The 2,711-nt window shown below is 48.1% G+C and overlaps 1 protein-coding gene across 1 annotated transcript; it reads right to left on the reverse strand.

Annotated features, from left to right (window-relative positions):
- On the reverse strand, positions 1 to 2,325 carry LOC122055928 (pentatricopeptide repeat-containing protein At5g40400-like). Its single transcript, XM_042617620.1, has one exon. The coding sequence runs from the start codon at positions 2,272 to 2,274 to the stop codon at positions 325 to 327; it is 1,950 nt and encodes a 649-aa protein (XP_042473554.1). The 5' UTR covers positions 2,275 to 2,325; the 3' UTR covers positions 1 to 324.
- Between the last annotated feature and the right edge of the window lie 386 nt (positions 2,326 to 2,711).

Here is a 2,711-nt window from a genome sequence, read left to right on the forward strand (position 1 = left end):
TATTAATATCATAAGCTTGCATAAATTTTCAAATTGTGATAAGTATTTTACTACATTTTATGATTATTCTAGCCTCATAAATTTATTATACAATTGATCATCAAATTATGGTGGAACATCTCGCTCTAAGTTTGCATCAGTTATGAATTCCAACCTTTTCATATCACCAAGTTGCTTGGTTTGATTCCTTGTAGCGCATTTAGCTGCAGTATTTCGGGGTCAGAATTTCCAGCAACACAAGATCCTCATCAATTCATTCAATTTTCGCAAAATCTTCTGTCTGTTGCCGCAGCTGAAACTTGCTAACTCATCCAAGTTTTACAGTCACTTGTGCATATGGTCACAATGCTGGCTAACATTTCTACTTTTTGATAGTCCATGAACCAGCCACCTGCATGTTTCGCCATCGGGTATGAACCCTAATCTCAGCAACCTATCTTGAAGCTCAAATGCTTTGGATGAATCTCCTCCCATGCAACACAATTTCATGACGGAGTTGTAGCTGTTGCTCTCATGAATCTGAAACATTTCGGCGAAGAACACCAGAACTGCTTCTGCTCTGTGAAGATCCCCTATCTCGCACCATCCACCGACCAAGGCAGCACATATGGTTGAGTCTGGTCGAATGCTTCCCTCGATCATTTCCTCCATCAAGCACTCGGCCTCCAAGGTTTTGCTTGATCTGCACAGGTATTCAATAAGAGTTCGGTATGTAACGATATCAGGGCTAACACCTTTTTCAACCATCTCATCCTTCAAACCGAATGCTTCTGCTTGCAATGAATTTGATGAGCAAAATGCATCGATGAGCAAATTATACATCTGTGTGTCAGGTTCATGCCCATCAAGTTGCATCTGTTTCAACAGACTCCTTGCCGCGCTCGGCCTGCCCTCCGAGCACAGAGCGTCGATAAGGCACTTGTGAACATCAAAGGGGATAGTAACCCTCACTTTCTTGAGCAAGGCAATCAAGTTCAAACATGGAAGCAATCTTCCACTCTTCACATGAGTTTCCACGATCCTGCCGACCGTGAAATTGTCCGGCGACAAGCCTCTGGCGATCATCTCCTGAACCAGCAACCTCGACTTCCTCAGCTTCCCTCCGTTGCAGTACCCGTTCAACAGAACGTTATATGAGTAGGTATCCGGGCAGATGCCTCTGTGAAGCATTTCGTCGAACAGCTGCCGTGCCTTGAAAACATCACCCTCTCCGCATAGCCCGTTGGTCAGGATGGTGTAGGAGATGAGATCGGGTTCAACCCCCCTCGGTTGCATGACTCTGTAAAGGTAGAAGGCGTCGCTCAGCATGCCCTTCCGGCAGTACCCATCCATGAGGGTATTGTAGGTGACGATGTCGGGATCGAACCCTTCCGATTCCATCTCATCCAAGAACTCGACGGCGCGTGCGCTGCCGTCGCTGCCGCGGCACAGGGAGAGGATGAGTATGTTGAAGGTGTACGTGTTGGGAAGGACGCCGGTGGTCCTCATTTCGCCATACAAGTTCCAGCACTGGTCGTGGCTTCCGGCCTTGGCGAGGGAGTGGAGGAGGCAATTGAAGGCGTCGGCGTTGGGGGAGAATCCGGCGGCAGCGGCCCTACGGCAGGCGTTGATGGCGTCGGTGATGCGACCGAGGCTGGCGTAGACCTTGACGAGCAAGCCGAAGGTGATGGCTGGGCGGGGGAAGGCGACGGAGGATTCGGCGGCTAAGAGGGCTTGGAAGGCGTCGTCTGGGTAGTAGCGGACGAGATCGGAGAGGAGGGGGAGGGTGTGGGGAGAGGAGGCGGGGGAGGAGGCGAGAAGGTGGGCGAGGAGGGCGAAGCTGTGGGCGGGGGGAAGGAGGTGGGACTGAGCCCAGCGGAAGAAGCGGAGAGAGGGGAGGGGGAGGGATTGACAGCGGAGGAGGACGCGAGAGACATCTTCGGGGCGGAGGAAAGGGACGAGGTGGGCTTCCAGAAACGGTTCTGCTTCGCCGCCTATTTCTGCTTCGTCGCGGTGCTGTTGCTGTTTGAGTCGGGAGGTGATGCGATCGACGGCGACGTTGAAGGGGTTGAGGGAGAGAGGGAGGAGAGAAGAGAGGGGGGTGACTGTGGCGGCGGGGGAGGAGTCTCGGACCGGTGAGAGTTCCGAGGAAGGGACTATTCTATGGAGGGGGGAGGAGGAGGCGGCGGCGGCGGCGATTTGTGGCAGTGTTTCTGATGGTGACGGTGTTGGAGGAAATATCTTTGGTCGGCGTTTGAATCCCAGTTGGACGCCGGCGAGGCGTCGGGTGGCCATCGCCGCCACTAGATTAGGATGGTCCGTAATTCTTCTGAGACAGCGGCTATCGGTCCCCCTTTCATAATTTCATTTTGCGATATGCACCTCACATTAATAATTAATTAAGTAATACACACTCCTATAAAATCCTGTATTTTTTTCGAAAATATTAAGAAGTGTTTAAAAAAATTATAAAAAGAGCGTTCAAATTATCTGAATTATTTTGCCACAGATAATTTTAAATCAATTATTGCATCTCAAATAAATTATTTATAATTTAATCAAAATTACTATCTAAATTATATTTTTTAAAAAAATTATGAATATATATTGCCAAATTAGAGAGCAAAGCCATATATATTCTGTCATAAAATATGAAAAGGAACTAAATGAATTATAAAATATCAGAAACATTTTTTAAAAATTAATAGATATTTTTTTAAAATGGTAAATAT

Source organism: Zingiber officinale, chromosome 3B (assembly GCF_018446385.1).
Source record: "Zingiber officinale cultivar Zhangliang chromosome 3B, Zo_v1.1, whole genome shotgun sequence".
Lineage (NCBI taxonomy): Eukaryota > Viridiplantae > Streptophyta > Magnoliopsida > Zingiberales > Zingiberaceae > Zingiber > Zingiber officinale.